The sequence below is a fragment of the Erythrolamprus reginae genome, chromosome Z (genome assembly GCF_031021105.1).
Source record: "Erythrolamprus reginae isolate rEryReg1 chromosome Z, rEryReg1.hap1, whole genome shotgun sequence".
NCBI classification, from domain to species: Eukaryota; Metazoa; Chordata; class Lepidosauria; order Squamata; family Dipsadidae; genus Erythrolamprus; species Erythrolamprus reginae.
The window spans coordinates 126,695,238-126,713,004 of NC_091963.1; the positions used below are offsets into that span (position 1 = coordinate 126,695,238).

Sequence of the window (17,767 nt, forward strand, 5' to 3'; positions counted from 1 at the left end):
AACAGTCTATGCCTGTGGATATTAGTTTACAATATCAGACAAATGGTGCAATTAGCTTGCTTAATTTTTCTACCTCAAGGATTCTTGACAATTGTATCTTTTTATGTACACTACTACTTATGTACACCAAAGACAAATTCCTTGTATGTTCAATCACACTTGGCCAATAAAGAATTCTATTCTATTCAATAACTCCTGTCTAGAAAACAGTTGTAGTTCAATATGGAATAGAACTCTCATATGGAGCACAAATCTCATTGTAGCTTAATTCCTAAGAATTACCAGCACATCCTGGCTTTGGAATTTGCTGTGAAGGAGATCAATAAAAACCCACAGATCTTACCCAACCTCACCTTGGGCTTCCACATTTATGACAGCTATGATAATGCTAAGAGCACCTATCATGCCACCATGCTACTTCTATCATCCATGGAGAAGTTGATTCCCAACTACATATGTAACATCCAGAACAGTGCAATAGCTGTTGTTGGAGGACTGGATGCCCATATCTCCCTTTATGTGGCCACTATGTTGGATATCTATAAAATTCCACAGGTAAGATACTTTTATGTAGATGCCAATTTAATAATGTTTTCAATTCCTTGATTATTCTGAATGTTGTATTGCACTCCAAACTAGAGTTGAGTATTATGTATTTTCAACAATTATAGTATCATAAGTACTCCATCTGAATTGAATCTTTCATATATTTATTTGTAGTTTTATGCCCATCGAGTACATGGCATATGTACTTGTAAAGACTTTAAGAGTGGTTGAAGTAAAGTCTTAAATATTGCAAGGCATTAAAAAATTTTGTTGCATTTAATTTTCACACAACAATTATGCTCATTATATAAATTAACTGAAGTATTCAATAAGAATTATTCTGATTCTTATTATGAATTGCAGGCTCAGTGGCTATATTTCATGCACTAGGTAGCTAATTTCACATAATCTGCCAACTAAAACTAAAACCAGATGGGTAGTTCATGGTTCAGTATATAATGGGAAAACCAAACATTACCTTAGCTACTGTGTAAGCTAAGTTATTATATTAAATAATAATATGGTTTATTTGATTGGCTACAGAATGTTTTGTGAGCACAATTTTACCCACACTATTGCTTAATTGTGTTAACTCAGTCCTTTAGTTTCAATGAGATCCATAAGAAATCAATGCAAGAGTAAAAAAAAATCTTCCAAATAAACCTACACATAATATTATCTTTCCACAAAACTACAAATGCTTTGGAAGGTAATTGTTTAAATATATTTCAGTTCAGATTTGTAGTTGACAATAGCTTTGGTACACTGAAAGTAATCTCTGAAGGAAGCAAAAGATAGACAACTTGTCCTAGTTCAGGCTCATGAATATTAGTATTTTATTTATTGATTGATTTTGTCCAATACACAATGAGGGTTTTAGTTGGCATACACATAGTAAAATACATAATGAAGGTTATAGAGGATATACTCGTAGTAAAATATATCTAAGAAAGAATAGAAGAGAAGATACAGGAATAAAACATATCACTGAAAGAATAGAAGAAGAGATATAGGAATAGAAGAGATATAGGAGAGCAATAGGACAGGGGACGGAAGGCACTCTACTGCACTTGTACTTGCCCATTACTGACTTCTTAGGAATCTGTATAGGTCAACCGTGGATAATCTAAGGGTAAAGTGTTGGGGGATTGGGGATGACACTATGGAGTCCGGTAATGAGTTCCACGCTTCGACAACTCGATTACTAAAGTCATATTTTTTACAGTCAAGTTTGGAGCAGTTAATATTAAGTTTAAATCTGTTGTGTGCTCTTATGTTCTTGTGGTTGAAGCTGACGTAGTCGCCAACAGGCAGGACATTGCAGCATATGATCTTGTGGGCAATACTTAGATCATGTTTAAGGCATCTTAGTTCTAAGATTTCTAGGCCCAGGATTGAAAGTCTAGTCTCGTAGGGTATTCTGTTTCAAGTGGAGGAGTGAAGGGTTCTTCTGGTGAAGTATCTTTGGACATTTTCAAGGGTGTTAATGTCTGCGATATGATATTGGTTCCAAACAGATGAGCTGTATTCGAGGGTGGGTCTGGCAAAAGTTTTGTAAGCTCTGTTAAGTAGTGAGAGATTGCCAGAGAAGAAGCTACGTAGGATTAGGTTTACAACTCTTGAAGCCTTCTTGGCGATGTTGTTGCAGTAGGTTTTGGCATTTAAATCTTTTGCTATTATTATACCGAGGTCTTTAACTGAGTGGGGGTTATCTGTGATAATTTGATTATTCAGTTCGTATTTGGATTTCAGATTCTTTTTCCCAATGTGTAGGACAAAGCATTTGCTAGTTGAGATTTGGAGTTGCCGAGTCTGCGGAAAGGGGCGGCATACAAATCTAATTAATAATAATAATAATAATAATAATAATAATAATAATAATAATAATAATAAATAATGTGTTAGACCACTCAGAAACAGAGTTCAGATCTTTTTGGAGAGTAGCTGTGTTATTGATGGTGTTGAAGAGTTTTATGTCATCGGCGAAGAGGACACAGTTGCTTGTGATGTAATCGCAAAGGTCATTGATATAGAGAATTAAGAGCGTTGGTCCCAGTACACTTCCTTGGGGAACACCGCTTTTAACTGGGACAGGGGTGGATATGGTGCTTCCTATTTTGACCACTTGTTGTCTGTTTGATAGGAATGCTGTAATCCAGCGGTGAAGGGATCCTGACATGCGATAGGATTTGAGTTTTAGGAGTAGTTTGTTGTGGACCACTGAATCAAAGGCTTTGCAGAAGTCAATATAAATTGCATCTATAGATTTTCCTTGATCAAGATGAGTTGTCCATATATTTTTGCAGTGAAGGAGCTGCAGGTTGCAGGATAGTTTTTTTCTGAATTCAAATTGTTTGTTAGAGAGCAAATTAGTAGTTTCTTTGGAGAGTAATTGATTTGTTTATAATTGATTCCATGACTTTGCCTGGGACGCATCATAGTGATATTGATCTGTAGTTATCGACAAGAGAGGGGTCTCCTTTTTTGAAGATGGGGATGACCATTGCTTTCGACCATAGCTTAGGAAGTGTGCTGGTTCTGAAGGATTTTTCAAAAATTATGCTTAGTGGTTCAGCTATGGCAGAAGAGAGCTTTTTTAGGAAGTAAGCTCATAGACCATCTGGTCCAACTGATAAAGATGGTTTAAGGTCATGTAATTCTTTTTCAACTCAGTCTTCAGTGAAGTCTACTTGCATTAGCTCATTGAGGGAATTTGAGGTGCGATTGATGAAATTGGGGGATGAGCCATTGCTGTTAACAAAGACAGAGCCAAAGAAATGTTTGAGGAGGTTAGCTTTGGATGAATCATCATGGTATTCTTTGTTGTTGGGTCATTTGAGATGTGGGATAGGTCTAGAGTCTTTGAGTTTATTGTTGACAAAGTTGTAGAAGGCTCTATTAGATTTGGTGCGTAGGAGGTTTTCCTCTTGTTTGCTGTAGTAGTCAAGGCATTCTGCTTTTATTTGATTGCAAAGGCGTTTGAGGTTGGAAACGTGTCCTTTTTTGTTTTTCCTCCAAAGAGATTTTTTTTCTTGTTTGTAATTTTCTTATTGAGATGGGGAGGTTATTATTTTTTTTTGTGGTACATGTTAGAGGTACATGAAATCTGATAATAATTTTCATTTCAAGTAGGAATGTGTTGAAGAGGTCATCAGTAGTGTAGCATTCAGAGAATAGAGTTTTCCAGTTTAATGTTGAGAGGTGGGCTTCAATGAGTTCATAGTTCACTTTTTTGAAATTGAATTTTGATGTTGTATTATTTTGGTGGATCATAGTGTGGCTTAGGTTGAGACTGAAGTTTATCATGCTGTGGTCGCTGTTGGAAAATGGTTGTGTTATTTGTAAGCCATATATTGCACTTTTGCTGTTGCAGAAGATGAGACCCAGACAGTTATCAAGTCTGGTATTGTTAGTTACTAGTTGGTCAAGCCCCAGATAGGTGACAGTATTATATATAGTAGAATGGATGGGTTCCGTGCTGCATTCATTTAAGGACCAGTTAATGTGTGGTAGGTTGAGGTCTCCAAGGAAGATAATGGGGTATGGGCAGTTGGTTGCCCACGTTAGTAATGTGGATAATTTGTTTGCATGTTCGATGTCATAGTCCGGGGCTCTGTAGCAGAGTAAGAAGCGAATTGTAGTATTTAGGGATAAATCACAGACAATAGTTTCAGGTACCAATAAATCCTGTCCAACTTTGAGGATTTTTAGGTTCAGCAATTTTTTTGTAGAATATAGCTACTCCGCCTCCTCTGTGGGATTCACGGTCTGAGTGGAAAACATGGTAGTTTTTTGATGTGATAATGGAGTCTGGGTAGGAAGCATTTAGCCATGTTTCGCATATAAAAATTATATCGAAGTTGGAGGTGTCAAGTAGAAGGAGGAATTCAGACATCTTGTTGACTAAACTTCTAGCATTTAATAGTTTACACTTTACATTTGAGATTTGTCTTGTGTTGGGGATTGGTTTTGGGGTGGTTAGAGGAAGTAAGGGGCACGCTGTCCTATTCTTTGTGTGAGGTGGCAGGGATGTCCATTTGTTGTTGTGGGATGGTGGTCTGGCAGGTGTCAGTTTGATGTTGTGAGATGGTAGGTTGGAAGTAGAGTTTCTTTTGGGAATCCATGGTTCTCTTGTGATATTGTTCCTACCTCAAGGATGGGTTTCAGAAAGTACTATTTGGAGATTCTTGTTTTATTCCGTATGACTATTTATTTATTTATTTATTTATTGGATTTGTATGCCGCCCCTCTCCGTGGACTCGGTGCGGCTAACAACAGTGATAAAAACAGCATGTAACAATCCAATACTAAAACAACTAAAAAACTTACTAGTTGGATAGAGGGCTGTAAGAAGATAGAGGGATGTAAGAAGCAAACTTCTGCCTTATGCTATTTATGAAGCCATTGAGTTTGATCATCATGTATTACATGGGAAGTGTTTCAATGTAAGTTCCAGAATAACAGGCTTGGAAGTCCAATTCCCTGTCAAGCAGGAAACTCTATAATATTTCAGACAAATGATTTGTCCAATGTATTCTTTAAAAACTCCACTTTTGGAGCATCCACTATTTCTAAAGGCAATCCATTCTATCAATTAATTGCTCTGTCAGGAATTTATTCTTTAGTTTTAAGTTGGTTCTTTCCTTGATTAGTTTCCATCCATTGCTTCTTGTCCTGCCTTCAAGTTCTTTGGGAGTAGATTGACTCTTATTCTTTGTGGCAGTCTTTTAAATTTTGGAACATTGCTGTCATTGCCCATCCTAGTCCATCTGTATGGGAGGAGTTTGATCTAGTAACACCTGATGAAGTGGACAAGGCCATGAGATCTGTGAGTTCTGTCACCTGTTTATTGGACCCATGTCCCTCCTGGCTGGTTTTGGCCAGCAGGGAGGTGACATGGAGCTGGGTCCAGGAGACTACCAACACTTCGTTGAGGGAGGAGTCCTTACTGGCTCCCTACAAGGAGGCACTCTTGTGCCCCCTCCTCAAGAAGCCTTCCCTGGATCCAGCTGTATTAAACAACTATCATTCTGTCTCCAACCTTCCCTTCATGGGGAAAGTTGTTGAGAAGGTGGTGTCACTCCAGCTCCAATAATCCTTGAATGAAACCTATTATCTTGGCACTTAACAGTCAGGATTCAGGCCCAGTTACAGCACAGAAACTGCTTTGGTCGTGCTGGTGGATGATCTCTGGTGAGCCCAGGATAGAGGTTTATCCTCTATCGTGGTGCTCCTTGACCTCTCAGCAGTTTTCTATACCATCAACCATGGCATCCTGCACCGACTGGATGATTCTCCTCCTAACTCTTTGGTTGATTGCAGTTGGTGTTAGCAGGGGGTCAGAGGTTGACTTCGAGGTCCCTCCCATGTGGGGTTCCTCAGGTGTCAGTCCTCTTCCCCCTGCTGTTTAATATCTACATGAAACCACTGGGTGAGATCATTTGAGGATATGGGGTGAGTTACCATCAGTATGCTGATGACATTCAGCTATACATCTCCACCCCATGTCCACTCAGTGTAGCAGTGGAAGTGATGTGCCAGTGTCTGGAGGCTGTGCCAGTGTCTGGAGGCCTGTTAGGGTCTGGATGGGTGCTAACAGGCTCAAATTCAATCCCGACAAGATCCCAAGGATACTTCCATCTGTCCATCAAGGAGGATGCCCAAGTAGAAAACCCTCTCTGGGGGCATCAGAGGTCCCACCCAGGAGGGGACCTCTGATGCCCCCAGAGAGGGTTTGCTACTTGGGCATCCTCCTTGATCCACAGCTGACTTTGGACCATCACCTTTCGGCTGTGGCAAGGGGGGAGTTTGCCCAGGTTTGCCTGGTGCACCAGTTGCAGCCCTATTTGGACAGGGAGTCTTTACTCACAGTCACTCATGCCTTGTCACCTCAAGGTTCAACTACTGTAAAGCTCTCTACATGGGGCTACCTCTGAAGAGTGTTCAGAAACTGAAAAATATGCAGAACACAGACGTGCGAGCAATCATGGGCTTGACCAGACATGTACATAGCTCTCCAACACTCCACGGACGGCATTGGCTGCCAATTGGTTTCCAGACACAATTCAAAGGATCTGATGCCCTACATGGCATCGGGCCAGAACACTTATATGACCGCCTTCTACCACATGAATCCCAGTGACCAGTCAGGTCCTACAGAGTCAGCCTTCTCCAAGTCCCATCAACTAGACAATGTTGGTGGGCAGGTCGTAGGGGAAAAGCATTTTCTGTGGGGGCCCTGATCCTTTGGAATCAACTCCCCCCTGAAGATTCATACTGTCACCACCCTCATTTATGTCACCAGGCTTGGGGCTATTAGATTCTTGCCCCCTAGCCAATGAATGTGCTGAGAGAAAGTTGATTGCATGGGAAAGTTGATTGCATGGGAATGGCTGCTTTTTATGGCTTGGGTTTTTTAGATTTTATTTTTAAATATTTGGATAAAAAATGTTGTACATTGTTTTATTATGTGTTATAAGCTATAAATGAATGAATGAATGAATGAATGAATGAATGAATGAATGAATGAATGAATGAATGAATAAATAAATAAATAAATAAATAACCTAGACATCCCCTGAAATTTCAATTCATATACATTTCATGGTACTTGATTCAATACATTATTTTGAATTAACCAAACATTCAGATAACAGAATAACAGAGGTGGAATGGACCATGAAGGTCTCTAGTCCAGTCCCCTGATCAAGCAAGTGACCTTATATGATTTCTGAAAAGTGGCTGTATAATCACTTCTTGAAAGCTTCCAGGGATGAAGTACTCCCAACTTGATTGTTCTTACTGTCCTTATTTTTAGGCTGAATCTCTCCTTGATCTGTTGTTTCTTGTCTGGCCTTCAGGTACTTTGGAAAATAGGTTGCCCCTTCCTCTCTGTGACAGATCCTCCAAGTTTGAAATACTGCTATCATGTCACCCATGGTCGCTCTCTTCACTAAACTAGCTATGCTCAGTTTTGACTGAATGCTCAGTATTTAATTTTAAGCAGTTATTAAATCTAAGGAAATCTTCCTGAATCTTCTTGATGTCACATAGAAATAGTAATATGGGAAATGTAGAGGATCTTCAAACATTATTTGTATTACTAGTGTTGAAGATTGCCTTATTTGACTGGTGTAACTCTTATTATCTACATATCATATATTACATTATGTAGCTTGTTAAGATAATCTGAAAATGCTGTACAATTTTGACTGCAATTTTCTCTTCCATGTTTCATCAGCTCATTTATGGCTCTACTCCACCGATGAATGATAAAACTCCAGGCCTTTCTTTTTTCAAGTTAGTTCCACCAGAAGCTCTTCAGCATGCTGGGATGGTCTCTCTGCTCCTGCATTTTAATTGGACCTGGGTTGGGCTCCTTGCAGTGGATAGCGAATATGGAGAAGAAATTATTCAAAATATGCCTTCACTTTTTTCCAAAAAAGGAATATGTTGTTCTTTTATTGAAAAACTCCCAAAATATAGTGATGAAAAAGAATTGGATGGTATGATTCACCAGGGAGAAAAAGTATATGAACTTATAATGGACAATAAAACAAATGTGATCATTGTCTTTGGAGAATCTACCACCATGGGGACTTTGACATGGTTCACATATGTACCAGCTATCACAAATGTGATAAAGGAACCTAAAGGAATTGTATGGATACTGAATGCCCAGATTGAATTTGCTTCATCAGCATTTCAACAACCTTGGAATATAGAAATAATCAATGGTGCTCTTTCTTTCACAATGCAATCTTTTGATCTACCAGAGTTTAAATCATTTATTAGGGGGAAAAATCCCTTCAACTCCAAGGAAGATGGATTTATCAATCTGTTCTGGCAAGATGTTTTTTCCTGTGTTTTGCCTGATGCAGTTCCGAGTGAAGTACCTGAGGATATTTGTAATGGAGAAGAGAATCTAGAGACCCTTGCTGGAGCTTTTTTTGAAATGAAAATGACTGGTCACAGCTACAGCATCTATAATGCTATTCATTCTTTAGCTCATGCTTTACATGCCATGTCCTCCTCAAAACATAAAAGAAGAGATCTGACTGACAGAATAGGAGGGAAGATCCATAAAAAAGACTTCTGGCAGGTAATGGATCCAATGTCCTTCTCTGGTTCGGGAGCAATAGTGTATAATCGCAAGGCTGCTTTCCACTTCCTTAATTGCAAATCTCACATGGATCTATATTTGTATGTGTAACTGTTTGATTCTGAAAAGCATGGAGATTTTAATTTATTGGATCTTGTTGAGTTCATATTAAGTAGCATTCAAACTATTAAAGAGTGGTTAGCAAAATGAAGAGGTTATTTAAATCCATTATCTTCCATCTCATACATTTTCATAATTTTTTTCCAAAAATCCTTATAAATTATACTCTCAAGACTTCTTCCTTTAATTCTAGTAAAAAGAGAAGTAATTTACATAGAATGCAATTATATATCCAATTGTCTCGTATGAAAATTACCACCATGGAGAGGAATAATTTAACCCTTCCAAAACTCTTATATTTTTCTTTTGGTTTAGCTCCATTACTTTCTGAGAACTGTATCTTTTAACAACAGTGCTGGAAAACTTGTTTCATTTGATCAGAATGGGGTAGTAAGAGGTGGATTTGATGTTAACAACTGGATTGTTTTCTCAAACAAATCATTTATTCGAATGAAAATTGGAAATATAGATCATTTAAATCTTCCAGATGAAATGTTAACCATCAATAATGAAAACATCACATGGCACAAATGGTTTAGTCAGGTAAAACTGAATTTTATTTATTGGCTGAATGATTTATTGATTTCAAGTAAAGATATTATTAACTCACTTTCATCTATTCAAAAAAATTGACTTCATTATATTTGGTAAATATTAGGAAATTTAAGCAAGCTGGATAAGTGAATTTTTCTTACAACTTACAGTTGGCTGCCTTTTAATTAATAATTCCATATTAAAGTGAATTGTCCTATGCTGGATCTTGTGGTAACATAAATCTCAAGCAATAGAAAAATCAGACAAGGTTTTATGTCACTTGGCCTTTATTTGCATATAATTCTATAGGTTCCATGCCTACAAAATATAGCTATCAGATGATTTCTTTCATATAATAGCACAACAAAAGAGTTAACAATAAATAAACAAAAGAAATTAAAGGCATAATGTAAGAGAACAAATAATGTAATGTAAGAGAAAACAAAATTCTGAGTATCTAAATACAGTGATACCTCATCTTATGAACCCCCTTCATACGAACTTTTTGTGATACAAACCCATATCTTTAAAAAAAATTCCTCTTCTTCCAAACTATTTTCACCTTACAAACCCAAGCCACCGCCACTGGGATGCCCTGCCTCCGGAGTTCCATTGTCAGCTGAAGCGTGGGGATTCCCCTGAAGCTCCCCTCACTGTGATTCAAAGCAGCGCCGGCAAAAATGAAGGGAATCCTTATTTGCTCTCAATTTGTTCTCAAAATGTCTGCTGGGACCATTGGGCAAGCAGTTTCAAAATCCCTACTCCAGAACATTGCTTTCCTTTTTTTTATTTTTAGGTGCAGCCTATTTCTGCATGCAGTGAAAGTTGTTTTCCTGGTTTTAGCAAAAAAGTGAAGGAAGGGGAGCCATTTTGCTGCTATGACTGCATCTCTTGTCCAGAAGGGAGAGTTTCAACTGAGATTGGTAATCTAAGTTCTTTATTATTAAAACCCATGTTTACATAAATCTACTTTCATCTGAGACATAGTTCATATGAGCCATAGTGGCTCAGTGATTAGAATTCAGTACTTCAGACTACTAACTCTGCTCACATTGTCAGGAGTTCAATTCCATTGATCCTGACTGGCTCAAGGTTGACTCAGCCTTCCATCCTTCCAACGTGGATAAAATGAGGATCCAGATTGTTGGTGGCAATATGTTGACTCCGTAAATTGCTTAGAGAGTGCTGTAAAGCACTTTGAAGCTGTATATAAGTCTAAATGTGATTGGGGGAGGGTGTCTCATGGCCGCAGCACCGAGGATATTTCCTTCTCTCTTGGAAATGTCCCCAAGTCCCATTGCCCGGGGGTTCTGGTCAGTGATGGGCCACCAAAATTTTTACTATCACACCGTGGGCATGGCTTATTTTGTGGGTGTGGCTTGATGGTCATGTGACTGGGTAGGAGTGGCTTGGCAATCATGTGACTAGGTGGGGGTGGCTTGCCGGCCAGGTGACCAGGTGGGAGTTTTCAACAAGTATTTGGAAAGGAAATTTCATTGCTAGATAGTTCAACACTTGCTTCTAGCATTTCATTCACAAAACCAACCAAATTTCATTTTTTATCAGAAAGTTTACAATTTTTTGATCTAAATAAATATTTATTAACTTAATTTATTTTTAAAGTATTTTAAAGCTCTCCTAAACTCAGTACTATTTAGTACTGGGAAATTGAATATTAATCTAACTTCTAAATCTTATGGATCAATTTTATATACAAATATTTTCTGAATGTGATGGAGGTATACATGGTTGTTCTGTGATTTTCTGAACTATTTAGCAAGACCAATTAAGGATTTTAATATAAAACTAAAGCGTACACTATATTTTTGGCCCATTTGATCAAAACATGACCATATTTCATATATCAATATAAGTAGAACTGTTGTGATTCAGCCTGAGGCTCCTCAGGGACTGGCTGGAGCTCTGCCGGATCCATGCCCAGAGGAGGAGAACAGTGACCAGGAGGGGGAGGACCAGGCAGACGGGGGAGAGGAACGTAAGGAGGAGGAGGAGGGAGAGCAGCCTGAGACCCCCGGGGGGGGGCTCTCCCCAGCTAGTAGCCTGGATTCATTGGATGAAGACGCACAGGCTATAATAGACATGCGGCATAGACATGCAGCTCAAAGAAGGGGCCAATTAGAAAGATATTTCCATCCCTGAATTGGCAACAGCTGGGTTTGGTTGTGGTTCTCCTCAGCAGGGTTGAAAAGGCAGGTCCCCCCTTAGAGTCTCGTGGAGAGTTATCAACTGGGAGTCCTATGACCTTGCTTCGATTCTGTCTCTGATCTTGGCTTGTGGCCTAGAAGCCTGGAAGACTTGGGGGAGGCGTGGGTTTTATTATCTCCAGAGTTGTTTTTGCCAGCAAGAATCCTGTTGTATTGCCTGGCCTTCGTGAAACCTCTGTGAAACTGCATCGTGTTCCTGTCTGTAAGAACAGTTATTGTTACCTGTGTTTGCTTTCCAGTATATAAACTGCCTTTGCTTTTTACCAGTGTGTCTGGCTACTCTTTTTGGTTGGTGTTGGCGTCTGGGGGGGAACCCAGACAGAACAAGAACATGGTATAAAATCAGGAAAAATGCAGTTTAATTAAAATGGACCAAAATGGCATAGAAGAAAAATCAACAAAGCCCTGTGCAGAGTTGTATTAAATATGTTTTCTTTGCCAGATCACTAAACAAAACTCTTAAGCTCAGTGTTCTGCCACCTGTGAATATGTGTGATAATAATAAGTACGATATGTTTAATCCTACTGGATGTTTCCACTTGTTTCCTTGAACAAATCCTCAAAAGCTGCTTGACCCATATTGTTCATAAATGGCTTACCAAAGGTAGGGTTTTTTTTACCCAGGTCCAATGGCAGATCTATACAGTAATCCTTGATTATAATATGGAATTCCAAATGACAATGCTTAATGGCACAATCTTTTTTAAAAAAAAATTAAAGGATCCAAGCATAACAACAAGTTGGCTCCTTAAGTTAGCTCCGATTGAGGTGATGAACGACGGGGCAGAGCGGGGGAGAAACAGCGTGCCACTGTTCATATTAGAAACATCAACGAATAAGACAGCATTGTTTATTGAGGCAACCTACTAGAAAAAATAAGAAATGTCAATTTTAATAGTCAGAATATATAGCCCTTGATAGCAAACCTATGGCAAGCATGCCCAAAGTGGCATGCAGAGCCATGTTGCCTGGTACATGCAGCATCGCCCATTCCTCTTTCAGGTTTCTGGCATACATGTACCTGTGACTATTAGCTGGCCTTCGTGTGTGCAGCAGTGCTGGAAACTAGAAGAGCTGGTCTTCCATTTTCCTGCATGAGTATACATGCTGGCAAGCTGATCATCACACATGCATATGCACCAGAAACACAGAAGACTAGCTACCTAACGGGCATACACATGTTGAAAAACAGAAGTTTGTTTTCTGGCACACCATGTACCCTGGGCAGCTCCTCTTCCAGGTTACAGCCCAGATGAGCACCCACACACATGTCCATGTGCATGCATATGCTCCCTTTTCAATACTCAGCGCTGAAAAGGTTCACCACCACTGATATAGGCTAATAATTGTTTTAAAACAAAATATTTTAACTTTAGTAAAGCAAAAGGACATAATAGGAATTATAATATTATAGATTTAGCATGCCTTTGGTTTCTTATTTTCTATCTCTTATTTATTTACTTACATAAAACCTACAATTTATTAATTCTTAATAAAATCTTTAAAATATGTATATTTTGATATAAGCTAAATGAAGGTGGCTCATGTGATTTCTGAGTCTTCTCATACCAAAATCTTAAAAGTTAACTTTCCATTCAAATCACAATAATAACATATTGATTAATTTATGATTTGCATGTTAAATTAACATTCATCTCTTTTTCTTTCAGACAGATCTGAATGTTCCAAATGCAAAGAGAAAACCTATCCCAACAAGAAAAGGGACTTCTGTATACCCAAAATAATTAGCTTCTTGTCTTATGAAGAACCTTTAGGGATCAGTTTAGCTTCTTTTGCACTTTCCTTTTCTTTGACCACAGTTCTTGTGCTAAGTGTATTTATGAGGAATCACAACACTCCCATAGTCAAAGCTAACAACCGGGACTTGACCTACATTCTCCTCATCTCCCTCCTGCTTTGCTTCCTTTCAGTGTTACTATTCATTGGCCAGCCTGGAAAAGTGACCTGTCTTCTAAGGCAAACAACTTTTGGAATGGTTTTCTCAATTGCTGTTTCTTCTATTTTAGCCAAAACCATCACAGTGGTTCTTGCTTTCATGGCCACCAAGCCAGGATCCAGCATGAGAAAATGGGTGGGGAAAAAGCTAACTAATTCCATTGTTGTTTCCTGCTCTGTTATACAAGCAAGCATCTGCATTTTGTGGTTGGCAATGGCTCCCCCATTCCCAGATGTTGATGTGGTTTCAGTGACTGAAGAAATTGTACTGCAATGTAATGAAGGTTCCGTAACCATGTTTTATTGTGTCCTTGGCTATATGGGTTTCCTTGCTCTTATCAGCTTCAGCACAGCTTTCCTTGCCAGGAAGTTACCTGATAGTTTCAATGAAGCCAAGTTCATCACCTTCAGCATGTTGGTCTTTTGCAGTGTGTGGTTGTCCTTTATCCCTGCATATTTGAGTTCCAAGGGAAAATACATAGTGGCTGTGGAAATCTTCTCAATTTTAGCCTCTGGTGCTGGGCTTCTGGGCTGCATCTTTTCCCCCAAATGTTATATCATTGTGTTCAGGGCTGAACTGAATAACAGGGAACAACTAATAAGAAGAAAAGATTGATAAAATATGTTTCTATCTCCCTTCTCAACATTTTAAATCTATATTTCTTTGTAGACACTGTAAATTAATTTTAAAAATGTCTCCATAACTTCTGATTTATATAAATTTCCTCTATACTCCAAAACCTGTCATTTTTTATTTAAAATCTGATTCAAATTTTAAGTAACAGAAAATGATTCTGGAAACTAAGCTTGTTCAATTTTATTTTTGTCTAGCACCTTTTTCCTTAAACCACATTGTTATTTTAATTTATTTCTTGGTAGTTATAGCTAATAAAAGCAAACTCTCAGCAGTCATTGTAAATAAAGCATCAGACGTAGATCACAAAGGAAAAGAAACTAGAGTGCAAACTGGTTGTGGTGGTAAAAATGAGAATAATCTATCAATGGCTATGGAGTTGGATCACAGCTGCCTATAAATTGATTAGCAGTCAGTAGTGCTACACAACAACAATAGAGGAAAAACTTATTTAACCTCTTTTAAGTACATTTTGATATTTGATGATGGTCCCCTACAGTATCAATATTCTTAGCAGCTTTTTCAGGAAGTGGCTTGCTGAAGGCTGTGGCTGAGAGAAATATTTTGTCCAAGATAGTCCAAGATAGTGGGAATTCACCACTCTCTGGTATTCAGACTGGTTTCCTAAACACTGCAACAAAGTGGCTTGCAACAACAGAGGTTTGCTGTCCAACGCTGTGCTTGGAAGATGACCCCACCCTCTAGAAAATAAAAACATGAAGCAAAGGTGAGAAACATTGGTCTCAAATGTGCAGGCAGGCAAGATCAAGGAAGTAACAATCACACAAATTACTTTGCCCTATATCTACACTAGCAGCACCATTACAGTACTGGTGGATTGCTGCCAGTTCAGACCATTTCAGTAGAACTGCTAACAGAAATGTCCTGCAACTCACCAAACTGGCAGCAATTAACCTCTTAAACCAGTCCTCTGGTTGCCATCAATTGCAAAAAAAAAGAGGGTACAGAGGGTGCTCTGTACATGGGCAAAGGTTTCTGTGTGTGTACAGAGGGTCATTTCTGGGTGTTTTGTACAATGCGGTGTATTTTCATCATAATGTGCACTGGTGGAGAAGGTAAGTGGAATCCATCTCTGGATTACAGACTCCAACATGTACATATAAAAGATGAGATGCATCTTTACATTATTTCCCCTGATGGGATATATGCCGTCATTTGTCAGATATGCCTCCTTAAATTCTATGAAGATGAACAGACTAAACTCTGCACAAAAGAATTAGTGGGAATAAAAATCAAGGCTTAGTAGCAAGGACAAAGTAGTATCATGTCCATTGGAATTCTTTTATAGCAACAAACTTTACTATCACAATTAGTAATTCACATGGATCAAAAGTTTTCAAGGTATTTCAGGTCTCGAAACAATGCGTTTTTAATATAAGCAACAGATATTTTTTTCTTTTTTATAGCATTTTTCCCAACAATCCATGCATTAATCCATATACTGTACCTCTAAATGTTACAGTATTGTAAATACATGCATATACTTATATATTTTTAATCAATCCTTCATATATTCTTAATATATAAGACAATTTATTTCAGGTGTGTTGTCATGAAAATATTGTGCTTCTTAAAAAATAGAAAAAATATAAATCTAATTTTGTCTTCTGGGATATTTACCAATTAATTTCAAACATTTCTTTTTACTGCTACTAGCTTAATTTACTAAAATAGTTAATATTTCTCATGTCTTTTAATTTTAAGTCATATCTGCTTATTCACCTTTGTTAGTCTTCTTATTCATTCCCCCCCCCCCTATTTTATCAGAGTCTAGAACTTTTCACCTCCTCCTGTTGGCCATGCCTATTTGGTCTCCAAGCTTTAGCCTTTTCTCCTTCACTGAAAGGGCCCTAGTTATTTGGCCCAGCCATTCCATCACAGCTCCTCCTATTACAGCCGCTTAGTCACAGGCCTTTCTCCAAACAGGCACAAAACCCCCGGGATTTTTGAAGCATGGGAAACTTTGCCACCAGTCTATCAGAAGAGCAAGCAATGCGTTCCCTTCCATCCCCCCCCCCCATCAAGCTTGAATGGAGTTCCATTCTCTACCACTCATCAAGTTTGAATGGAGTTCCATTCTCCTTCTCTTCCACTCTATTTGCATCAATTTCTCTATTATTTTATTGTATTTTATTTATTTAGGTTATAGAGGATATACTCATAGTAAAATATATCAGAGAAAGAATAGAAGAGATATAGGAATAAAATATAGGAATAAAGATATAAAATATAGGAATAAGATATAGGAGAGGTAGGAGGAGAACCACTGGAGAACAGTGCCTCCCACTCCCAACCCCTCCAGCCGGCACAGAAGGATACCATGGTCGATGGTATTGAAAGCCACTGAGAGGTCAAGAAGCACCAGGACAGAGGATAAACCCCTGTCCCGGGCCCGCCAGAGATCATCCATCAGAGCGACCAAAGTAGTTTCCCTGCTGTAGCCATGCCTGAATCCTGACTGTTGGGGGCCTAGATAATCGGCTTCTTCCAAGGACCGCTGGAGCTGGAGCGCCACCACCTTCTCAACAACCTTCCCCATAAACATGATTATGAATACAGGAAATGAATATGAATAAATGAGAACAGTAGAACAGGGATGATAGACAATCTACGGTTTGGGGATGAAACTAAAGAGTCAGAAAAAACTTTTCAACTCATGAAAACATTGCTTTTCCCCAAGGAATCAAACTTTGGTTTGGTAACTTGAATTCCTGTTTATCCATCTTAATGACTGTTTTTAATCCTACTGATTTTTCCAAATCCCTGTGGATTGCAGTGAATCTTATAATGAAGACCCGATGAAGAGTGTTATTTTTCTATACCATTTCCAAAGTCAAGAGATTCAGATTTTAGCAACTACTAACCACTATTCAAGACCAGATACTATTAATCACAAAAATGCTAATAGATGTGCTGTAAAAATAAAAGAGTTCTTTCATATCTGGAGCATGGATATCATTTTATTGATCTTGCTGCTAGTGGTGCTTCCTCACATAGTCTGCAAGTCTCGTAGGTGCAGCATCGCCCATCCATACTCTTTATATCATAAATATCAGCAACTAGGAGATATCCTTGTTGGTGGCATTGCTTCTCAGACTGGAATCCTACCAAAAGAAGTCCTCTTCACTGAAACCCCTTCACCAGTATTGCCAGGAGAGTTTGTGTAAGAAACTGGATAATTGCTTCATTTTTTAAAATCATTTTGGTCACTTGTTTAAGCAAAATGATCTCAATACAATACTTTGATTGGGTAGGATACTGAGGAAAGATCATTTGAAGAAGAATACATTATGGCAGATATTTAGAATTTTAAAGCAGTATTCCTCAAATTTAGGAAACTCACACATACACACTCCAAATTGTAGCTTTTGACTGTCAAAATTCTTTGAAATATCTAACCAGCTGAGAAACCCTGGGAATCAAACCCATTTCTACAGAGAACCTAAACTACAGAAAGCTGGTTTCAAGACTAACTTCTTTCTATTTTGCTTTCACTATCTTCCTTTCAGTTCTTTTCCTGCCAAATCTTTTCATTAAACCAGTATTATCCTTGGCAATATTCTTTATTCTTTATCGTGTTTGGTCTGTTATGCTTTTATTTTGCAGATTTTTTATATTTCCTTTATTACA

General features: G+C 38.3%; 1 protein-coding gene across 1 annotated transcript; it reads left to right on the plus strand.

The window, feature by feature from the left end:
- Positions 1 to 240: 240 nt before the first annotated feature.
- Positions 241 to 14,098, plus strand: LOC139154113 (vomeronasal type-2 receptor 26-like). Its single transcript, XM_070728543.1, has 6 exons — positions 241 to 555; positions 5,270 to 5,374; positions 7,787 to 8,647; positions 9,083 to 9,310; positions 10,098 to 10,224; positions 13,197 to 14,098. Exons 1-6 carry the CDS (start codon positions 241 to 243, stop codon positions 14,096 to 14,098), a joined length of 2,538 nt encoding a protein of 845 aa, XP_070584644.1.
- The last annotated feature ends 3,669 nt before the right edge of the window (positions 14,099 to 17,767 follow it).

What these genes read in the sequence shown, in the direction of transcription:
- LOC139154113 (XM_070728543.1), top strand. Translation starts at nt 241, where the DNA reads ATGGAGCACAAATCTCATTGTAGCTTAATTCCTAAGAATTACCAGCAC. An exon ending in ATATCTATAAAATTCCACAG is followed by an intron (nt 556 to 5,269) that starts GTAAGATACTTT and finishes TCTTTGTGGCAG; the next exon opens with TCTTTTAAATTTTGGAACAT. An exon ending in GGCACAAATGGTTTAGTCAG is followed by an intron (nt 9,311 to 10,097) that starts GTAAAACTGAAT and finishes TTTTATTTTTAG; the next exon opens with GTGCAGCCTATTTCTGCATG.